Below are 22,134 nucleotides of genomic sequence, written 5' to 3' on the forward strand. Positions count from 1 at the left end.
CTTTTGAGGATAAATGCAAGCATAAGTTATAGATAGAAGCTTCTGAAGTAAATATGTGGGAGGGTTACTTCTATCTGAAAATAAACTATATCAACTGGAAAAAAATACAGAGTGACGGTAGCAATTCAGATTCCCATTACAAGAGGAAATGGACTCAGTCCTGGTAGTGATATACAAGTAAATACGTACTTACAGTGGGGTCTTCTGTAAAAGAAATTGAAGCATAATACAAAGCAGCATGAAAAGTGGGTTATTGCAAATGAGTCATAACACCTGTGTAGTGGGGGGAAAAAAGAGTAGAAAATTCTATGGTATGGATTCCAAGGCGAGTTTCTGACATCCAAATGTTAGAGCTGTAGGAAATACATAGATGGTGATTTCAGGGTTTGCTTTTTATTTGCGAGAATTTACTTTTAGAGCACAGCTGTCTGAGACATTTTTAACTTTATTTTCTTAACCAACTGTTCTTTCTAATCCACTGCTGGGAAGTAACGTAAGCCAATCTGGTCATCTGCAATCGCAGGAACTCGTTGGGGGCGAGCATATTTCCGTGGCCTGCAATACTTAAGAGGTAGATGACACCTGGTCAGGTTGCGGGGGGCGCTCTTCTCCCCAAATCTCCCAACTCAAGGTGCGCTTCAAAGAAAGGAAGTCTCAGACTGAACTCGGCTCTTCATAGAGTTTGTGTGGAGCACGTAGTTTAAAACAAGTCCTAAGAGTCTTAAAACCTACTCTCTAAACTTGTTGCAATCCCAGCTCTGTTCCTTTGGGAACCTGCCTAGCCCATGTTGGAAGGTCCCTTTGGGGGCATATGGCAATATTCATCACACTCAGTGGTAAAAAGCTGAAAGTTTTCCCTCTACGATCCAGAACAAGACAAGGATGTCTGCTCTCACCGCTTTTATTCAACACAGCGCTGGAGGTCCCAGCCAAAATAATTAGGCAAAAAAAGGAAAGGGAAGGAAGGAAAAAGGAACTCAAGTTTGCTCCAGGTTATCTGTAAAATTGTAGAGACTGTTTTAGAAAAGACCAAAACAATGGACAGTTCCCAGACATTAGCATGGGCTCTCAAAAAAACAAATCTCACATAAGACTACTACCAAGGAAACTGGATGGCAGGATAAATTCTGTGCTAGGTTTCTAGCAAAACTAGAAATTGAGCAGTGAATTGGGTCAATAATTGCACTCCTCCAGGCTGTGTGAGACTGGCCTTCCTTTCTGAGGAAGTACTGATGAGCAGGTATATTTCTCTAATTTAGCTCCCAGCATCTATTTTAAATAGTAGAATTTAGGTTATTAATGGTTATCTAATTTATTTAAAATTCCATAAATTTTTTATTTCACTCTGTATGTAGAATAGAGACTTAGATGCTGTATTTCACCAATTGCAAAAGCATTGAAAATATAAATGCTTCACTTAAGTATTCCCATAGTAATTTTAAAACTATTAGGTATAGCCCTAGCCAGTTTTGTTCAGTGGTTAGAGCATCAACCCGCTGACTGAAGGGTCTCAGGTTCAATTCCTGTGAAGGGCACATACCTAGATTGTAATCTTGATCCCCAGCCCCAGTCAGGGCTTGTGCAGGAGGCAACCAATCGATTGTGTGTGTGTGTGTGTGTCCCAGTCTCTTTAAAAAGCAATGGAAAAAATATCCTCGGTGAGGATTTTAAAAAAATAAAACTATTAGGTTGCAGCTGTGGGAGGCAGAATCACCTGGAGGACTTGTCGAAACACAGATTGCTAAGCCCCATCCAGACAGCATGCCAGTAGCAAGTGTAGAAATGTAATCTGTAGATGTGATGGAAATAGGAACTCAAATAAAGGATGCTTTTTTCCACTCTGCTTCTGCTACAATTATGTATAAATGAAGTTTTCTAAAATTGTCACAAAGGAGGGATAAGTTGGGTGTGGAAAGCCACCTTCTCAGACAGAAAGGAGAAATATTCAAGTATGGGGAGGAAAGAGGGCTGGTAAGAGAAACCTATGAGCTGAGATGGAAGTGAAAATTATGCATTGTAACTGAGGCTCGTTAACTTAGCACATGCAATATGAGAGCAATTAATAAGTTTGTAACTAGATTCTTGAATATAATGAATGCATGATTAGTGAGCTTAAGCTTACGCGTTCTTAAAAAAATATCTTAGAATTTAGGATTTAGCCCTCTTGAGTTGTTGAAGAACCATAGGAAATGAAATAAACATAAAAACATCAGTTAAATGAGATATTACATGGCTCCATATAGGCTGGTGACTTTATGGTGTGAATTTTTTAAATGCAACAGGAAAAAAAGCAAACCCTTTGAAAGAGAGTAGAAACATACTCAGATTTAAATTAACTCTTAAATCATTAATTACTTCAATAAAACTTTAGATTTAAACCAGAAATTTATAACTATATTATCAAAGGCATTCGGTAAGCTGCAGTTTTTACTCCTTTAAAAATGTCAAGAACTCAAGTGAATTTACTTTATGTTACGTGAAAACAAAATAATCAATATGACAAAACATTGTTTTATTTAAGAATGTGTATTACACAGTCTTATGGAGCCCGAAGAATTAGAGAGTGAAAGGAGACGGAAGATGAAAGTATTGGCACTATTTTGTCACGGTGATTTGGTTTTTATTTTTATTTTTTACTGTTACCGTGTTTTTTGTGTAATAGAAAAGGGTACGTTTCCCACTATTAATGACAATCATCACACGTGTGTAAAAGAGAGAGCGATGTTAAGGCAAGTGCCCAGCAGCGCTCTGTCCGTCTGATGGGGCAGCTCTGCGGGGCAGGCCTGTCCTTTGATTAGCGGGAGGCTAATGCCGCCTTCCCCTCGGCAGGGCTGGGCTGGCTGAATGTCACGGTTGGCTGTGCTCCTTTCTTTCATTGTCTAGGACCGCAGTCACCGCTCTGCTCACTCATCACACTCCTGTTTCTGCCCTGCCCCCACGCCTCCACAGATCATTTTGTGTTTCTCTCCGGTCGGTCACACGCTGCGAGTTAGAGCTCGGAAGTTCCCAGCCCTGGTGAACTGCACGGCTATTGACTGGTTCCATGCGTGGCCCCAGGAGGCTCTGGTCTCGGTCAGCAGGAGGTTCATTGAGGAAATCAAGGGCATTGAGGTATGTCGTGTCGTGTCAGCCTCTGAATATCACTCTCTCTTTCTCTCTCTCACTCTGTCGAAAAGTCCTCAATAACGTTTTCCAAATACACCACCTATCAGAAAGCTGTCCTTGTTTGCTGCAGATGATGAGATCATCTCTGTTAGTTTACAGTCTATGGAATATGATGGTTGACACTTTTATACCAAGTTGAGGTGTGTGTGTGTCTCTGTGTGTGTGCCTGTCTGTGTCTGTCTGTGTGCAAGCACACACACATACTCTCCCACACTCACACAGCACGTGAGCATGTCTGACTCATGCCCTGACTCACCAGAAGGCCGGGATCATTACTTCCTTGAGTCATAATGGGGCTTACTGAATATAAATCCTTTAAATCCACAGCTGAAATCCCAAACAAAAACCTAGCCACCCATAGCCATGCAACGCTTGATCTTAACAAAGGAAGGCAATTAGTTGTGAGTTTTCTCATGACAGTACTGACAGGTGAAAAATCAGCCCCCCTAAATTCAGCACTCTCTACGTCAAATAATGAACCTGCCTCTTTGTTTTATGGGTTTATGCTTTACAGGTTCTGTTTGTCATTGGGCCATGAGGAGATTTGCACCTCCCATTACATTTTAAAATGTTTGCATGAAACCAAAAAAGAAAACGTCAAGGGTTCAGATTTAAAGGCAAAAGGAGAGTAAATATGGAAGTCTCATTTAGACTTCCTAGAAATGAAGTCTTACTTGTATCTAGTGCCTTTCTGATTAGGAAGTTTGGAAGGGTGGTGATTGCAAACATTTTCCAGGGAGGTTTGCCTTCAGGTGCCTCTGAGAGGTGAGGTGAAAAGGTGCCTGGAACAGGCTGGACATTCAAAGTGATTCTGTGTCTTCCTGAAGAGGCAAAGGAAGCCCATTTAATGGAAAATAACACTAACATTAGATAAAAGTCTACGAGAAATATTTTATATTTTCAAATCTGGAAAACTGTAAAATATGACAAATAATGCTCACAATTAGTAACATTTCTTAGGCTATCTCTAGGTTCACTGCATTCCTGGAATTATGTAGGTCTTTTTTTTATCATCTAATATTACAAAAAGGGTTCAAAATAACCAGATTATTAGAAGGAGAGAGTCAGTATGTATCTTTAAATTCTGTTGTATCCTGTTCTTAATGTTAATTTCTCACATGGGAGGAAATCAGAGCTAGTAGCCTGATTTCCTTTAGTATTGGGCACAGAGCTTTAGTAAGTTCCTGGCTCAGGCTTTCTCCTGTCAAAGTAGGTGCCACTTTGCAAACAGTTGCCACTGAAGGAGCTTCGATAAGCCAGTGACCATTGACATCTGCTGGATGAGGCAGGACTTGCATCATTTAAGTCCAGAGGGCTCGGGGCAGGCGCTAACTTCTATCTCGTGGTATCACGACGCCTCCTATAGGATGCTGAGCGCCACATAGGAATCTAGGAAGCACTTGACGGTTTCTGTGGGGCTGAATGACGCCTGGAAACAAATTAGCCAGACGATTGCATTGCAGCGCAGTGCGCTTACTTAACTCTCCCACCATCCTAATTTGTTACTCGGGAGCCATAATTATAATTCTGAGTGCCCCGCGTCCCTGTTCTAAATGTGTGTGGTGCCTTCTCCGTGGAGGTCAGAAAGAGCTTTTCGATTTTTAAATGATCACTCACTTGACCACTCTCTTCGTTGTAATTTCCTTGATCAAGACTGAAAGTTATCAGCATAATTTGGGCTCTTCTTAATTATTGACCTCATTTGCTGAGTGGAAGGTGCTTACACAAGGTGACCCCCCGTAGCCACAGAGAAAGGCTTCATGAAAGGCAGGCAGCTCGGTGTGTGTTGACATATAATTTGCAGTCAGTGCGCACACTGCACCCAGGGGTGTGGGCTGACTGTATCTGTGTAAATGTTTGTGACATTTCTGTTACTTGGTATTAAACTAAATGACAGCTGACAGAATGACCAAAATAGTTCGACACTTCAGCACCAGCGGGTATTCATCTGAAGACTGTCAACACATGCTCCTCCTCTTGGGAGATTTGGAAACAGAGATGGGACAATGTGTGGTGTGAGGAGAGAGAAGGAAAGGCCTCGGGGCATCCCTGGGAATGGGGCTCCAAGTGACAATTGGGAGGAGACCTTACCGAGAAATGCATGGGTTCCAGTTAGGAACATTCAAGAAAAAAAAGGCAGGAGAAATCAGTGTTAGAAGACAAGCCCTGCTTTTGCTTTTTGAGTCAAAATAAAGAATAGACATACTTGAAAGCAGGGCCTGATGAAAGGAGAAGTTATTGAGCAGTAAGACAAGATGCACTCTTTGGCTGAGGAGGGAGATTGGCGTTGGAAGGGGTAGGATGAAGATCTGAGCAAGGTGGGGGGCGTCCTTCTCAGGCAGGTTGGCCAACTGGTGATGTGGTGCCACTTAAAAGAATTACACAAGCTCGCTTTTTCAGTGAGCTCACGTTATTCCACATGCCACTACATCTTCAACCCAGAATGTGTCGCAGGGTTTGGTAACATATAAATGGCGTATTTGACTCCCAGTTTCCAAACCAATTGTAAAAAATATCCACTCGAAGGGGAAAGTTGTTTTACTGCTGTCATTAAGGACTGATTCCTTCAGGAGTCTCTAAGTTCCTTTTTAAATATTAGGCCAAACATGAAGAGTAGTAAACAGCGTTTGGTTAATACAGGTACTTTGGCAGTGTTTCTATTAATGATTTTTAGCACAGTTTTCTCTTTGAAATATAAATGAGGATTATTCCATATGGATTTACAAAGTAGAAAGATAACCTTGTGCAATAGAAATTCTGTGCTTTGGGGAAAATATCCTCTTTCTGAGGAATATTGAAATATTATGTAAAATGATACATCATTTTAAATGGTCAAGACAAAAACAAATACAACCAGATTTATCTTGAAACTGCCGAAATCTCATACGGACTTAAGCCTATCCTCAAATAGATGAGAAAAGGCCCAGGTGGTCTTGGGAAGGTGTAAAATCCTGTATAACACCATGTTCAATTTAGTTCTGGCCTCGGGTATTGGTCTTCATTCGAATTTGGCTGTCATTTTCAGTAAGGAAGAGACATCCTGGGCCTTTGCTTTAAGAGTCGGGGGCTTGAGGCAGTCAGCGACTGCCACCAGCGGGGAACCGGGAACCATCACACCAAGTCACGGAGAGTTGTGTATGTTTTTCTGTTTACAGTGAGCCAACTGAGAGAGTAGAAATTAAGCACTTGTTATTAATGTGAGGAAAAAGCAGTTTCAAGTTTGCATCTGATTATGCGTTGAATACAGCATTGTTTTCCAAAGCTGCTTTGTGGGGAAATCTTGGATTTGTAACCATTTGATAGTGGCACAGTGATTTTTGCCTTTACCATGATTGGCTGCTAAGTACCTACGGAATGGGATCAACTGGTTTTCCTGAAGGGGCCAAATGTAGCAGGAATGGTGTTCCTAGCTCTCACGGAAAAGTGAAAAATACAGCCTCGTGTAGCCAGCCATCCCTGCAGCAGGCCCAGCAGCCATCTCCTCCCTGCCCGCCACCCACCCCCCAAAGAAAACTGGAGAGAAATGAATGGCAGAATAAATAATTTATGCTAATGAAATTACTGCAATTAGTAGTTCGACAATGACCCTTTAAAAGCCACAGCTGTTAATGTCAGGAAGTGCTGTCACTACTGACCTTATCATAAGAGAAAGTGACAAATTGAGAATGCAGTGAAGACCAGTCATCAAAGAGGTCTGTTCTGGAACGATTAGAGTTTTCTGAAAAACAGTGTGAATTACAACCAGCTGCTCCCTGGCTCCGCGAGTCTCCCATGCTGTGCCATTTTGTTAAGCCCCATAACAATAGTTATTTTGCCCCGTTGAGACAAATCGTCTCGGGCCACTTCCAGCTCTACCGGAAACCACTTCTTCCACCGCGGATTTACACATGAAACTGTTGTTAAAAGGAGCTTTCAGGGCAGCCCAGGAGCCTCCTCACAGGCATCAGGGTTGGGCAGAGGCCAGGGTTTGCTGTCATTTTTTCCTCTGTAAGGAGATTGCACTTGGCTGGGAAGGTATTTATCTATATTATAGAAGGATATGTGCTCCCTTTCACATTACATTACAGGAACACAGGACAGGAGTTAGTTTCCATCCATATTTATTATTTAAAAAAAAAAAATATTTCAGAGAGAGGAAGGGAGAGGGAGAGAGAGAGAAACCTCAATGATGAGAGAGAGCCACTGATCAGCTGCCTCCTGCATGCACCCTACCAGGGATTGAGCCCGAAACCCAGGCATGTGCCCTGACTGGGAGTCGAATCGTGACCTCCTGGTTCATAGTTTGACGCTCAACCACTGAGCTACACCGACCAGGCTCCCATCCATGTTTACATTATAGTCAGGCTCTTTGATTTCTGTTGGGTTTATATAACTTCCATATAAATTGATGTTTCTGAATTCACTCTTTGGTAATATACATGTCTTAGATCTACTAGAAATGAAGCATTGTCAGGATTTGTATTCAAGATTTAATTGTTGCTTTAAAAACATGTTAGTTACTTCTGAAGTGGATTTTTAATATGCAGAACAATCCAGTCTTTTAAACCCACTCAGGAATTTTTCATGCTGTGGGAAAGCTAAGTGTTTAGACAGTGCTCAGGAAACAGTTGTTTTCCACGACAAGAACTGGCCCGTCTCTCCTCGCAGCCCTGGTTCTCATATTGATGGTGCAGGTCTGAGCCGTTTAACTGCATCACCAGCCACTTGTGCACAGTTTTCCCAAAGATGTCTGAGTGTTATTGACAACACTTTGGTAAATTATGTGTGACTTTCCTAAGAGTTGGTGTAGCTCATTTAATTCATATTAATTGATTTTTAGGCTTCCCTTGATTAATTGAACCTGGTTCATCTTGTACAGAAAGCAATAAATAATCATTAAAATGAGGGAGATGTGACTCTACAAATTAAAAAGTTAACTACTTCAGAAGTCACAAAGGACAAAATGGGAAGAATGCATAGCGGGGGATGGGGAGAGTTCCCCAGGAAGTCTTCAAAGGACAGTTACTCGTGCTTTTCCCCCTAAATAAGAATAGAAATGATCACATTTCTCCCAGAAGCGGTACCTTTCATTCCTTAACATACAGTTTGTTTTCACATGGATTCTTATAAAACTGTATTTCTCAGTTTTCAGCCTTTTGTTTTTTTCCCCAGTGACTACAGGGTGGTTGGTTTATTTTGCCTAAAGTTGAATTTAAAAGCAACACCACAACTTCTTCTCTGAGTACTGTGCCTCAGTCTCTCCCTGTTGTCTTTCTCACACTTGGTAGCTAAAAATCAAGTTGCTTGTGTTATATTGGTGTGTGGGGTTTGGTGTGTGGCACACATAAAAATCCTTTGCTCACCTGGCAAGAAGAGGTTAGCAAAGCTGAATGCTTCCTTTGGTCATCTCTCTAATCCTGCGGGTGTCTCTTAAAGACTAAGTTTTCCTTGATCCTACTGTAATTTGTTCTCACTTTTAGAAAAAAAATATACATTCGCTAATTTTTCTTTTTCTTTTTTTTTAATTGCAGTTTTGCTTTGACTTGAGAGAATTTCACACGAATTGCAATGTTTGTGTTTTCAGCCTCCGGACAAAGATGCTATTAGCCTTTTCATGGCACACGTTCACACCAGCGTCAATGAAATGAGTACCAGGTATTACCAAAATGAGAGAAGATACAACTATACCACCCCAAAGAGTTTTCTAGAACAAATATCCCTGTTTAAGAACCTGTTGAAGAAGAAACAAAAAGAGGTTTCCCAGAAGAAAGAGCACTTGGTGAATGGCATCCAGAAGCTAAAAACCACAGCCTCTCAGGTATGACCGGGGTGGATTATTACTGAGTAACATCTATGCTCTTACAAATGTTTTTTAAATTATTTTTGAAGCAACGTTTCAAACCATTTATATAAGATACCCAATGCTTCCCTGGCCTGTGTGCTCAGTTAGTTGAGCGTTGTCCCATGCACCCAGAGGTCGCTGTTTGATTCCTGGTCAGGTCCCATTCTCAGGTTGCAAGCTTGATCCCCAGTAGGGGGAGTGCAGGAGGAGGCCGATCCATATTTCTCTCTCATTAATGTTTCTTTCTCTCTCTCCCCCTCTCCCTTCTTCTCTCTCTCAAATCAATTAAAAAAAAAAGATACCTAATGCTAAAATTTTACAGCTTAAGAACACAAAGAACACACTGTTTCTGGTTTCCTAAGCCTAGAAAGGGATTGGCCAATTTATCACCGCTGGTGTGGAGAGATGTTGAAGGGAACAGGCACCACTAATTCTCCTCTCTTGTCTCCCATTGCTTCAGTGTTCTGGGCTTATTGTTAGGATTTTTGTCACCTGAGGATGGAACTAGGACCTGTTTTGGTCTCAGATTCTCAACCCCCAGTGAGGGCATCATTTCCTGGTTGATGATGTGATTCGGGTTGATGGTATGATTAGGGTCCCTAAGTCAAGTTTTCTCCAATTGTGCTGTCTGGCCTCCTTTTAGCCACCCTCTCTCTTAGATAAAAGTATCCAGTGTCGCCTTCATCCTCAGTCATAAGGCCTCTACTACCTTGAAGGACAGACGGTACCTCTAACCTCCAGGAGTAATCAGAGAATTCACAGAATTCACATAGGATATTAATCATGTCAATACACCTGTCATCTAATTTCATGGTTAAATACCAAACAAGTTTATGACATAGGTGTTGCTGCTGCAATTTCATATATGAGACTTAAAGAATTCAAGGCCACAGAGCCAGTAAGTTTGGGGTTTGAAGCCAGATCAGTATTACTCTAAAGCCCATGGTCCCATGCTTCCCCTCTGTGACTAGTCAAAAGACGTTAGAATGAGAGCATATGGAGACTTTGGAGAATGGCCCAGCTTTTCCCTGAGCCAGCTGGGCTCTAGAGCTGGAGAAACAAACAGTTGTCACTGGAGGTGACCTCAAGGCCAGAAATTCCAGTGGGTTTCTCTAGAGTATTGGCATCAGGGCATAGTCTCTTGCTTTTCAAGAGATCGAGCCACTTTTTCCCCCAATAGTGCAGCTGACCCATCTGTGTCTAGGCCCAAAATAAGCCACAAACTGGTCGGGGAAGCATTTGTTGGCACCTTTCACGTTGAAGGCCTCCTTGGCCATGTCCTTTGTGCATTCCATAGGCCACAGCACCATTGGCCTCTTAGCCTCTGTGTTTCACATACCAGGAATGGCTGCTTGGTGAAACACTGATCTGTACCGGGAGGTGAGTAGAGAGGACACTACCGGGAGAGAGAAACCAGAGTGGAGGGGTTTCCAGGTCAGTTTCCAGGATTGAGTGACGTGAAGAATGGTTTCTGGGAATCCCCCAAAGACTATATCCATGTTTGTGCATCTTTTCCTTCCCTTTTCCAGAGGGCCTTTCTTCACTCTTCCTTTTGATGCACATTTTCTATTACTCTTTCCTCATTGCCTTCTTTCTGTTCCCTCTCCTTTCTCTGCCTGTCTCTCCAGTTCTATCTCACTTAAATCAAGACCCTTTTCCCCAGTAAAGATGTTCCTGGAGCCCTGTTGAGCTAAGAGAAGGTGAGTGGTTTTCTAACATCATCTCAGTTGTGTGTTGCTGAGTCGAAGGGGTGGGGGGGGGGGGGAGAATGCAAGCGACTAGCAGTTCACTGCCAAGTGCAGGGCTGCTTGGGGTCTCCTTGTTCCCCCTTAGCTGGAAACAACAGGCAGAAGGTGCTGATTGAAGGACTACCGGTGGTTTCTTTTCATTAGGCATCTGTGCATGTAATGCTCTTAATATCTGAAGAATGGTTGGAATATTTAATAGCTTCTTAAGAAAAATTCTTAAATTAGTTTATTAGGAATAGGAAGCACAGTTTCCTGTGTGGAAACGTCTTTTACAGCAACAGGCTCCTCTTTAGATGTCAGCTTAGGTCATGATAGATAACCTTAGTGACATTTCTTCATAGATAAGGCCTCCCATCCAGGGACAGGGGCACTTCGGATTTTTCAGACCTAATAGCTTCCTTAGAAACTGAAATGAAGGCTTGAAATAACAGTTTCTTCCTACTCTCCTTGGATAATTCTTTTGATTATGACAACACGCGACCAATTTCACACGGCCAGAAAGAACAGAGAAGCGAATGTCATTTAGCCAGTGTTGCCCTGAGTTCGTAGGGAGGCTAAATAGTCAGTCTTGCTTTAACTTGAATAGTACAGGTAGTAGTCGCAGTGGTCACTGTGCCTTTTAGGTGGAGTGTAAGCAACGTGTGTTGAGGTGGGGCTTACCGGAGTCCTTGCATGTGGCAGGGGGATGGAACCACTACAGTGCTTTTAGCAAAGGAGTCCAAATAAATGGTTATAATTGTTTCTTTTGCTTCTGTGATTTTAACAAAATAGTAATGTTTATAGTTCTGGAAAATAAGTAGACCAAAGAGCTAATTATCCTGCTGTGTGAAGCTGCTTTCAGTGTTTCTGGGGACTAAGTCACGCTTTTCTCCCCAGCACTTCATTTCTGCTTTTATTTACATGATCCTCAAACTTAGGAACTCAGTGGTACCTTCTGAACCTTGTGGAACACCAACTTGGGAGAATCATTCTTTAGAGTATGTAAACTTGTTGATGCCTCAGGAAGACCGAGTTTCACAAGAGCCTAGAGATTATTTAGTGCCCCACCCTCCCCCCCATCCCTACCCCTTGGAGGAATTCACATCTGGACAGTCCCTGGGTGTCCTATCCCCCCCCCCACAAGACACTTGTGGTTTGCTCTTCTTAGAGTAGGCATTGAGTGTCCAATGAGGTGAAGAAAAATCAAGAGGCCATTTCTTAGTTTGTGGGAAGAGAGAAAACCTGTCTGTGGGGATTTCCATCAAAATAAGCAACTGACTGATGAATCTCAGAGGGAAGATGGGTGTGGGTGGGTGGGTAGGGAGAGATTAACCAAAGAATTTATATTCATATATACATAACCCATGGACGCAGACAATAGTGTGGTGAAGGTCTGAGGGAGGGGGGGTAGAAGGGGTCAATAGGGAAAAAGAAGACATCTGTAATACTTTCAACAATAAAGATAAAATAAAAAATAAAAAGTTTTGCTAGCTAAATTAAAAATAAATAAATAAGCAACTGATTAAGTAAACAGATAACTGCCAAGGAGTCTTGATGTCTTTACGTTGTTTGAAGCCTCCAGCTCTCTGTTGGGGGAATGAAGGCCAGGTTCTTGTGGCTGTCACCAAGCAAAATTTCCCCCGACTCTGCTGCCTTGAGCCCGAGCTGCACAGGACCAGGAAAGCAGGGGCCGAGGGTGACGTGGCGAGGGTGGGGCCTCTGTTAGTGCTTCTCTGACCGCACAGAATGAGTTGAGAAGATAGACTTCTAGTTGGTGCCAACATAATTAATGATATTTTCCACAAAACCATTGGAAAACATTATTCTGCTTATTCCTGTATGGCAAAAGATGGGGCCGCATTTTCACACATGGGACTAAAGTCAACTCTAGAAACAGATGCAATATACAACCTGCTAGGGATCCCTGAATTCATTGAAAAAATTAACCCGTATCTGCTATTTGTTATCAACGCGGGTTTCTTCAAAATAGTTACCTTTTTTCTTAGGTGGGAGATCTCAAAGCCAGACTTGCCTCCCAAGAAGCTGAGTTGCAGCTGAGAAATCAGGATGCTGAAGCTCTGATCACCAAGATCGGCCTTCAGACAGAGAAAGTGAGCCGGGAAAAGGCCATCGCCGATGCCGAGGAGCAAAAGGTCAGGCTAATTTAGAGCGCCGAGCTATATTTAGCACAAAATAAACCTTAGTAGGTGAATGATTTTGAACAACTTCCTCTCCAAGGAGCATAAAACCTAAAGAATTATTATAGTTACACATGTAGCAGCAGTTCACACCATGATTACCACTTGACCTTTCTTTACATCATGCATTTTCCCAACCTTTTAGCTCTTTTAATGATATGAAAGAACAATAAATACTGAGCTCATTCAAGCATATAATGGATGTGGATCTTGAATATCAGGCCTATTTGTAATACAGTAAAGGTCATGAAGTCACCTCTGAGGTTTCTAAAGGTTCTCAGTTTTTAGGCAAATTGAGCAACTCAATTGTTAACAAAGCCCATTCCGTCACTTTGCAAAATGGCTTTCAAATTTTTCATTTTAATAATACAACTTGAGTTTATTATTAAATCCTAGGCTAAATTTGTTCCTTTTGATTCAATTGAGGCTCTGGCATTTTGCATTATGTTTTATTGTTGGAAACACTTACTTTTAAGATTATATAGAATCTGCTTTCTTTGCACTCAGGGTTCCAGCAATTCTGGAATAAATATAACTTCTTTTGTCTTCTTCTACCAAAACTTCAGCTTCAAATGGAAGGGATTTTTTTCTTCTATATCTTATTTTACAAAAGAAATATTACAGTAAACATATGAATAATAAATATTTGTTTAAAAATTGAATGAGTATATATGTATAAGGTGAATTCTCTTATTTTAGACAAAAGATTATAATCAGGGCTTAGTTAATAATTAATCATAAATTGCTGCCATGCTCATAGCGATAGACTCAGTAGCCATTATGCCATTATCCTTGCACTTTATGGTCCCAGAAAATATTGGAGTTTTTCCAGTGGTGTTGCCATTCATTCACAGACAATGGAGTTGTTTTTCTTTTTTTCTAAATGTGTATTGAGCATATTTGCCTTTAGCTCGCACAACTAAAGACTTGAATCTTATTTTGAAAATAAAAACTGTAAATAAACTGTTTTGTAAAAAAAACCAATGTTTTGAAGTGGAAGATAAGGCACATTTGATATGGCCAATTATTAATTCCTAATTCTAGTAATAAATGTCCCCATTGAGTCAAGGTAAGTGAAAGATGTTTTTAAGAGTATATTAGTATATTAAGCAATTAGGTATCACACATGGTGTGATTATCATAAACTTACCCCACTCAGGAGATATTTTTCAGGCACTACACAAATATGTTGTGTTCTAGTAATTATTATAGCATAATTTGTCTCTACAGATACCTTTTAGAGATCTTAAAATATAACAAGTACTCCGCAGGTATTTTTTGCATTTTTGCATGTGAATTCCTAAGGCAAAATCATTTTTCCAAAGCGGGGGAAATGTTTCAGAAAATTAGAACTCATCTCACAGATTGGTGAATTTCTTCAAACATGAAAAAGACATTATTTTTATATCTAATCCATGCCAAGTAATAAAGTGATCCTTACAGATATTTTTATTTTATCCCTGAGCTTAGTTTAATTATAAATAACAAATACTAACTAAGCACCTATTCTTTCCCTGGCACTGCTCTTGAGGATCTATGGCATACGAGGTGCCCTCATGTAGCTTACATTGTAATGGAAAAGACTGACAGGAGACACAGGACACGTTGGTAGACAAGATATTTTGAGGTAGTGATAAGGGCTCTGATGGAAATCAAATAGATTTAATGGTGGAAGGAGTTGTTTTAAATTAGGTAGTCATGGAAAGAAGGTGTATTTGTAATTAAACCACACAGAGGCAAGGAATTAATCAACACTGAATATGTGCTATGGGCTCACACTTGTTACATGTTTAGTGAGGTGCTAGATTCTATGTGGTTATTAAAAAGGTGTATATGGACTCTGTGATCCTATGAAATTGGAGTCTCAAGGCTTAATACATGATAAGTAATTAAAAAGTAATAAGAGGTATATTGCCATGTTTAATATAACTAAGCAGATATTGGGGTTTAGACACTGCCTTGCTGTGCATCTTGACAGCCCATGTAGACAAGCAGGTTGAAGTGGTTGCTTTAAATTCGTAAAGTAATCAAAGGCCATTCAAACCACTGGCATTGCCAGCAGTGACTTTATGTAACACCAGCACCATTAAGCCTGTGAAAATTAGTTCTTCCATCTTTGACTTATTAGCTCCAAATCCTAAGAATCCTCTGATCCCTTTCAAACTGCTTGCTTTGCTGAGTCGAGTGCAGTCCTCAAAAGTGTAAGTACCTTCCAAATTTGCTCACACAATCTCTTCAGAAGTTGGTCATCCTCCTTGATTTTGAGTGGTCTTCCATTTTCATATGTGTTTCTTTCCTAAATGTGGGCGGGGCTGGATTTTGGAGGACCATCAGGAATTTCCAGTAGTCTCTGGAAGCAGGTAAAAGCAGTGTATTAGTTTGCTAGGGCTCTCATAACAAAATACCACAGACCTGGAGGCTTAAACAACAGACATTTATTTTCTCACAATTCTGGAGGTTGGAAGTCCAAGATCAAGGTGTTGGCAGGTTTGGTTTCTCCTCTTGGGGAAACCTCAAGAAGAGGCCTCTTTCGTTTGCTTGCAGATGGCCACCTTCTTGCTGTGTCCTCAGATGATCTTTCCTCTCTGCGCACACCCGTGGTGATTCTTGTGTTTGTCCACTAGCCAGGTTGGATTATGGCCTACCCACATGGGCTCATTTTAACTTAATCATCTCTTTAAACGCCCTACCTCCAACTACAGTCACCTTCTGAGGTACTGGGGTTAGGACTTTAACCTAAATTTTGGGTGAATATAGTTCTCATAACAAGCAAGTATTGTGACTTCATTCTGTTCCTGTGCCCACCACTAAATTTCATGAACCATCTGCAAGGAACTTTTGACTAATAAAAGTTCTGGTATACCCAAGAGTGAGACTATCTCCAAGTCTCTGCTTTAAAGGACAGTGGTAGAGGAAAAGCACTCACTCTAAGCAATCTAGGTAGCTTCTCCCCCTTTTCCAGGGCGAGCCTTGCTGACACTACCCAGAGCCATGGGGCAAAGGAAATTGCACACTGAGGCTTCCCAGGTCAGTAAGGCACACAGCATTTCACTGCTGTAGTGTTGTTGCACCTGAGAGGTATTGGGAATGAGAAATAAGTTGACCTAGAGTATTTTTTATTTGCACTTGTCAGTTTTTATTTATTAAATGTTCAAGATTGCTCTATTTATAAACATTACCCAAAGGAACAATACTCCATTAACAGTGAAGGAGTCAGAAGGACAAGAGTAGCAACTCCCAGTCTCATAGAAATAGCACTTAAAGAAAAACTCTTTAAAGTTTCTTCTAATACTAAAATTCTACGATCCTGAGTTCAGTTTAAGATGATGCTGTTATAAGTGATAACAAAAAGCATTTATAGGTTCATCATACCCTTAAGGAAAATACATACCTGAGGTAATAACGCACTCACGCAAACACATCCTCTCGTCTGTAGTGGTATTCCCTAGCACACTGGAAATGTAGTATTCTTAGCATCTCCATGGTCCACTTCTGGCAGTTTTGAGAGCTGTGGCTTTGGAGCAGTCCTCAGTAAGCATGCCGACTTTTCTTATTTACATTAATGGTAGCCGTGTGTGTATTGGCAGGAGATCACATATCTACCCTGAACCAATTATGTTCATAAAAGGCACAGCAAAGTAATGGTTAATCAGGAGATGGGCAATTACTGCTAATAAAGCTGGAGTAGACAACATAATTTGTTGTGAGCAGTGTTTAATTTTATGCTACAGTTAAACTTGTTCATTCCAAACACATCAGAAGAAATGCACTTGGTTCACACTTTATATTCCACAAATCCCCATCACCATGGGAACCATCTCCCATGGCGACCAGATCCTGCTGCCCAGGGCCATGGCTTTGAAATTCACTTTTCCACTGAGGACGAAAACTTCGCTCTCCCTGGCCACTCAGAGCCCATAGAGTGGACATCGGTGTCACTGGTCCACTGCCAAAGACAGAACTGGACTCTTGCAGCTATAGTTCCTTACCAGGTCCTTAGAGAAACCAGTACTTCGTCTTTACACAAATTCTATCTGTGGTTGAGCATGTAGAGCATAGAACAGTATCTTCTAGCCAGTTGAACAAGAAAGCTTTTATCTATTCCGGAAGAAGAGCCAACGTGGCCTTTACGCAAATGTTCGCGAAAATTAGGTGGTGAATTCTAGCAAGAATATTTTGTAGTCTAGGTTACTGAGTCAGCCTGGGTTTTCCTTTGCCCAGGACTCTCTGAAAATGGAAATTGAAGAGCAGAGGACTCACTTCATCTTGTCTTTCTTATTAGTAGCACTCTATAGTTAAATGAGAGCCCTTCTTGGGGCATTTTGGTACTTGAATCAATCGGTGTTGGCATTTGTCATTGTGTATTTTGTGCATGTGCCAAGCTTTGTATATGCAGTGTGCCTAAAAGGAATCAGTTTTCAGACAAAACCCTCACCTGTTAAGATGTAGACAGATGAATTCTTGAAAGTACATCTAATTCAGCCTACATTTTTCAGTAGAGAGATCCGAGATGATAATTGTGCTTGTGGGTTTGTGTGCTTTTCCTCCCTGATTAGGTGACAGCCATTCAGACTGAAGTGTCCCAGAAACAGAAAGAGTGTGAGGCCGACTTGCTCAAGGCTGAGCCTGCACTGGTGGCTGCAACCGCTGCACTCAATACACTCAACAGGGTAAAGATGATTATTTTTGGATTCCTCAAGATAATATTTAAAGTTTTTTTTAATCCTCACCAAGGATTATGTTTATTGACTTGAGAGAGAGAGAGACATCAATTGGTTGCCTCCCTTATGTGTCCTGACCTGGGATCAACCCCTGGGTATGCGTCCTGACTAGGAATCGAACCCGCAACCTTTTGGTGTACAGGATGACACTCCAACTAACTGAGCCACCTGGTCAGGGCTTAAAGTTTTTAGAGTTTGAATAACTGAACCGAGAGTAAAGTCTATGCAACCAAAAAGTTTTTTAAAATGAGGTCATCACTGTAGTTCAGCTTCCTTTCCCCTCCAGGAGTCTGTCTACAACACCCCAACAAGCAGTCTCCCATTGAATCCAACACCATGGGATTTATACCCTCATAAAAGACAATTCTGTTGTTAGCAACTGGATTTGACCCAAATCCGATTGTTCCTATTATGTGTCGCTTTAAGAACTAAGTGGGGGATTCTCCATTTCCTCTGGAACATAAAAAGTAGCAGTAATGAGAGACGCTCATGAAAGGAAGGTTGGGTGGGAACAAAGGTATCTAGGTTTGGCCCACACCGTTCTCTTCACTTCGCGTTATTAGTAAAACCTCATCAAGTATTTGAATTTCCGTATGAGAAAATAATGTGTGATCGTTAGAAGGGTAGTGTAAGGAAAAGTGGAATTGGGGGCAATGGTACTGGAAGCAGCTAGTCTTGTCCTTGGGCTGTATAAGGCCCCTGGGGAGAATCCCAGGCACTCCCTGGGCCAGAGGTTCTGAAGATTCAACTTCAAAGAGTAAAAGGATCCAGACTTCCACCGCTCTTCAGGGAAATACTCGATTCCTTTTCTAAGTAGTTTTTTGGAGATAATAATTTTGACAGTGAGCAAAGAGTTATCTACCTGAGTGTTGCTTATAGTATTGCTGAAAATACGGGAAAACTGAAAAGTATACGAGAGCATGAGTATACCATGATCGAAGATTGGTTATTATGCATTTAAGTTCACTGCTGCCGTTAAAATGATGTCATTGAGCCCTGGCCAATGTGACTCAGTGGTTAGAGCGTTTGGCCCGTGTACTGAAGGGTTGCAGGTTCGATTCCAGGCCCCTGTCAGGGCACACACATGCGGGAGGCAACTAATCAATGTGTCTCTCCCACATCAATCTCTCTCTCTCTCTCTCTCCTTCCCCCTCTCCCTTCCTCCTCTCCCTTCCTCCTCTCCCTTCCTCCCACTCTCTCTAAAAATCAATCGAAAAATATCCTCAGGTGAGGATTAACAAGCAAATGATGTTGAATGCTAGCTCGCTACATGAGAAAATGTTTATGATATATTAAATGAATAAAGCAGGTTATAAAATAGGAGACAGTATGACTTTTTTATGTAAGAACATGCACACATAGAGAAAAGATTAGGAAAAAATAAAAGGCAATAGTAATCAATTATCTTTGAGTAATGGAATTTTGTATTTTCCTCTATTTTTGAGCAATGGAATGTTTATTTCCTTATTTATGCTTGTCTATATTTGCAAATTTTTCTATGAATATATTATTATTTACCCATGCAAAATAAATGTCACTTAAATATAAAGCTGAGTGTATTTGTAAATGATGTTAATATTTATAAATGCACAAGAATCTTGGTTAGCCAGCTCTGTTAACATCAGCAGACTTTAAGTCTTTGCTTTTGCTCTTGTTTTCACATCTGTTCCGTTCTTTGCAATCATTTCCCAAATAAAGAGGCAGTTTATGGTAATGAAGCACACTCAGGTTCAACATTTGATGAGTGTATTTTGTAGCTCATGAAATATTATAGAAAATAGTTATTTTTTTGAAAGCATGTATCATGAACCTATGTATGTTTTTTATAGGAACCAGTGCCCCTAATATTTGCCCTGATACTTGTATTTTGTACCATTAATACCATCTGTTGGACAAATCAGGATTCTGAATTGAGAAGATTAAGGAGTAGTGTAGAAAGTAGGTACAATCTATATGGGCATCCTCCCAATTGAGAGTCATCATAGTGTAGTGGAAAATGTTCTTTGTATAAGTAAAACAGAAAAACACAACTAAGAGACTTTGAACTAAGGGATTATGTTTCTGGGAGGAGCTGGTTAAAATGCAGATATGTTACATAGATGGGCTAGAACCCATGAATACCTTAAAACCTATATGTTGATAAAATTTCTTGACTCAGTGAGCAGGGCTCTGCAGAGTTGGTATACCAGATAAACCATTTTTCTTAGAGGCCAGAAAGGGCAGTGATGGTTCTGGTGTGTCAAGGAGAAAAGTACACAAGGTAAACTAAACTCCTTGGGGGTCCCAAGGTGGAATTCCTGGGTGAGAGACAAAGAACTGCCAGGCTGAGGCTGGTGTGGAAAGAGGGCCACTGAAGACCAGCTTGACAACTCACAGCTCTTCTGCAGGCTTCCTCTGGGTTTGAAGGTGTCTGTACTTTCCTTCAGGTCAACCTCACTGAGCTGAAAGCCTTCCCCAACCCTCCGAATGCGGTGACCAACGTTACTGCGGCCGTGATGGTCCTCCTGGCTCCCCGGGGCAGAGTGCCGAAAGACCGAAGTTGGAAGGCAGCCAGAGTCTTCATGGGAAAGGTATCAGGCAGCCTGGCAGGATGGAAATCCCACCAGTTTCTGCGCTCAGTTCTGTGGTTATACTTGACAGCAAAAGATGTTCCGATCCAAAGGAATCATCTTCATATTCTCTGAGGGTCACCTGATGCGTGATCTTTAGACTTAGAATTTGTGTTGGCCAGGTTGGAGGTGAGCTTGGGGCTACAGCTTACCTAAGTCAACACCAGCAGCCGTTGGAAGGTTGCTAATTATTTGCAAAAGGACGAAAGCAGTTAGTGTAGGAGGAAGAAAATTACATGGGTTTTTTTATGCTGGAAAAATGTCACAAATGTATAAGAAAGTGAAGCAAAGGGGCTTTCTGGGTGTGTGATTTTCTTTTTCTTCTCTGCCTTTCTTTTCTTCCAAATGTGAGCGCCTCCTGTGCGGGGACTGAATATTTTACCCTGGGATGGAAGAGATTTTTTAAAGTGTCCATTGCTAATTCCAGCTTCATACACTAAAGACTGAAAAAGTCGAACAGTAGGATAAATGCAGCTTGCCAGTTTTGCCTTTGTAATGCAAGTCCTAAAAGCTGGTATTCACTTTCGATCTTGGAATTTTCTCTGCAGCCAAAGTGGTTTCATTGCAATAAGTCTTTCTGCTTTACAGGTGGACGATTTTTTGCAGGCATTAATTAACTACGACAAAGAGCACATTCCAGAGAACTGTCTAAAAGTGGTGAATGAACAGTATTTGAAAGACCCAGAGTTCAATCCAAACCTGATTCGGACCAAATCTTTTGCAGCAGCTGGTCTCTGTGCCTGGGTCATCAACATCATTAAATTCTATGAGGTATTTGTCCTCATCACATGGCTTGTGGGTGGGATTCACAAAGGCCCATCAATATCTTAATTTCTGGGCCAGCAAAAAAGTAAAGTAATTTAGTAATTATTTGACTAAGATAAAGTTCTAAGAATGAGACATGAAAGTGTCTGATTAAACAGAATTCTATGCAAGAGATACCTGAAATATTGGAAGCTGTCTTTTGTCAGGATAGAATGTTTGGCTACTTTAGATCAAATAGCAATTAATTTGATTTGATGAAAACTTTCGCATACATTATATTTATTTGTGTTAAAATACTAATTTCATTTTGATTTGGAACAACTGCATTTCTGAATTCATGTTTAAGTAAACTTAATCCCTGCTTGCAAAGTAAAAATTCACACCCTCTATTGTAGACTTAGGGAGATGAAGAAATAGCCGGGTTTTTTTTGTTTGGTTTGGTTTTAGAATCTTAATGACAAGTCGATTTTTGCCTGCATGTGGTCTCATCTAATGTTTGTAGTTTGAGCAGTCTAGAGATAGGATGATCATTTCATTTAGTCATTTATTTATCAAATACTGATCGTCTGCCAACTATGTTTTTAGCACTTTGCAGAGTACTGGGTATAAAAAGGGTCAATGCATGGCCCTTAACTTTGAAAAACTGTCTAATTTTTTTCTTGGAAGATTGTATATTATATTCAGAAATGGGGTTACTGAGGAAATGCTAAGTATAGTCAGTGCCATTCCCAAGATGATCTTCATAAAACCAGGTCATGCCCTGTATACTGAGGACCCAGCAGAATAGGGCCCTGCTGAGCTTTCTGTCTCTAGCGGAAGTCTGTATAGAGAGTTTAGACAGATTGCCATTGATGTACAGCCTCTCTCCATAATAAAACGCCTGACTGCTGGGCTCTTCTTTTACCACAGATGAAGTGATGAGCACGCAGTTAGACTGTGGCTGTTCCTTGTTGTTTTGCTATAAAATAGGAAATAAAATTTAATTTCCTTTCTCTATCCCCCACTGGAGAAAAAATGGATTCACCTAAATTCTCAAATGACCCATTCAGAACACACACACTTAAGGTTTCCAGGAACTTAGGAAAGAAAGTGAGAGCCTGGTTAATACTGTGTGAGGATACCTCCCAC

General features: G+C 40.9%; 1 protein-coding gene across 1 annotated transcript in view; it reads left to right on the forward strand.

Moving 5' to 3' along the window:
• DNAH11 (dynein axonemal heavy chain 11) overlaps positions 1–22,134 on the forward strand; it is a gene marked incomplete at its 5' end in the record, with an annotated part of 204,199 nt that overhangs the window by 126,788 nt on the left and 55,277 nt on the right. Inside the window, 6 exons of the mRNA XM_081146983.1 lie at positions 2,950–3,111; positions 8,729–8,962; positions 12,720–12,866; positions 17,468–17,581; positions 20,059–20,202; positions 20,830–21,012. Coding sequence (XP_081003109.1) covers positions 2,950–3,111; positions 8,729–8,962; positions 12,720–12,866; positions 17,468–17,581; positions 20,059–20,202; positions 20,830–21,012 — 984 coding nt within the window. The remainder of the gene's footprint in view (positions 1–2,949; positions 3,112–8,728; positions 8,963–12,719; positions 12,867–17,467; positions 17,582–20,058; positions 20,203–20,829; positions 21,013–22,134) is intronic.

This window comes from Miniopterus schreibersii (genome assembly GCF_964146895.1).
Source record: "Miniopterus schreibersii genome assembly, chromosome: 9".
Lineage (NCBI taxonomy): Eukaryota > Metazoa > Chordata > Mammalia > Chiroptera > Miniopteridae > Miniopterus > Miniopterus schreibersii.